At 32.0% G+C, this 769-nt stretch overlaps 1 protein-coding gene across 1 annotated transcript in view; it reads left to right on the top strand.

Moving 5' to 3' along the window:
* Positions 1–461: 461 nt before the first annotated feature.
* RNF169 (ring finger protein 169) overlaps positions 462–769 on the top strand; it is a 72,338-nt gene continuing 72,030 nt past the window's right edge. The window contains exon 1 of the mRNA XM_053708754.1: positions 462–528. Coding sequence (XP_053564729.1) covers positions 514–528 — 15 coding nt within the window. The 5' untranslated portion in view covers positions 462–513. The remainder of the gene's footprint in view (positions 529–769) is intronic.

Raw genomic sequence — 769 nt, 5'->3', positions numbered from 1 at the left:
TCAGACTGAAATACTATTTGGCAACAACTGTTACAAACATGACAGAAGAAATAGCACTTGTCATCTTTAAAGCAATAAACCCCACAAATACAGCGACTCCAAATCAGTCATGTGAGATGACTAACAGGTGTTCTAAGTGCACATTCCAATTTTAGCACTTTCAGTTCAGGATTTATTTCTTTTTTTGACCAACAAGTACAAATGCAAGATCACAACCTAAGCAGTTTGTCTTCATTATAAAGATACTGTTATTCCAGAATCTGTATAAGTTACAGGTATATCATTTGTAAACTGCAAGACAAATATCCTGTTTGCATGTATAATGGTCTGATTAGTCTAAGTGACCCACTAGCATAAGACACTTGCAGCATTAGAAGGGAGTTTCCCAGAATTCAGACAAGTGCTGACATGTATTTTACTGTACAAGCCCTATAGATACATTACTGCACTTGGTACTGTACACTACATGTCTGTTTCACTAGTGGTCTCCTACACACTGCAGTCTGCAGAGAAATGACACCACTTCACGTGAGTTATGTATTCATTTTTCATCTTCACTTTACATTTTGTAAAAATAATTTTATACATTATCTGTTTTTATTTCCCACAGGCAATATACTGAGAGCAGCCTGTAATATATATATATATATATATATATATATATATATATATATATATATATATATATATATATATCAAAATAACAAGAGTATTGCATTGAGCAATGATACTTTTTTATTGGTCACTAACTAAACATTTATAAGATGAA

The sequence above is a fragment of the Bombina bombina genome, chromosome 3, assembly GCF_027579735.1.
Source record: "Bombina bombina isolate aBomBom1 chromosome 3, aBomBom1.pri, whole genome shotgun sequence".
NCBI lineage: Eukaryota > Metazoa > Chordata > Amphibia > Anura > Bombinatoridae > Bombina > Bombina bombina.
This window is presented reverse-complemented; position numbering and strand designations above follow the sequence as displayed.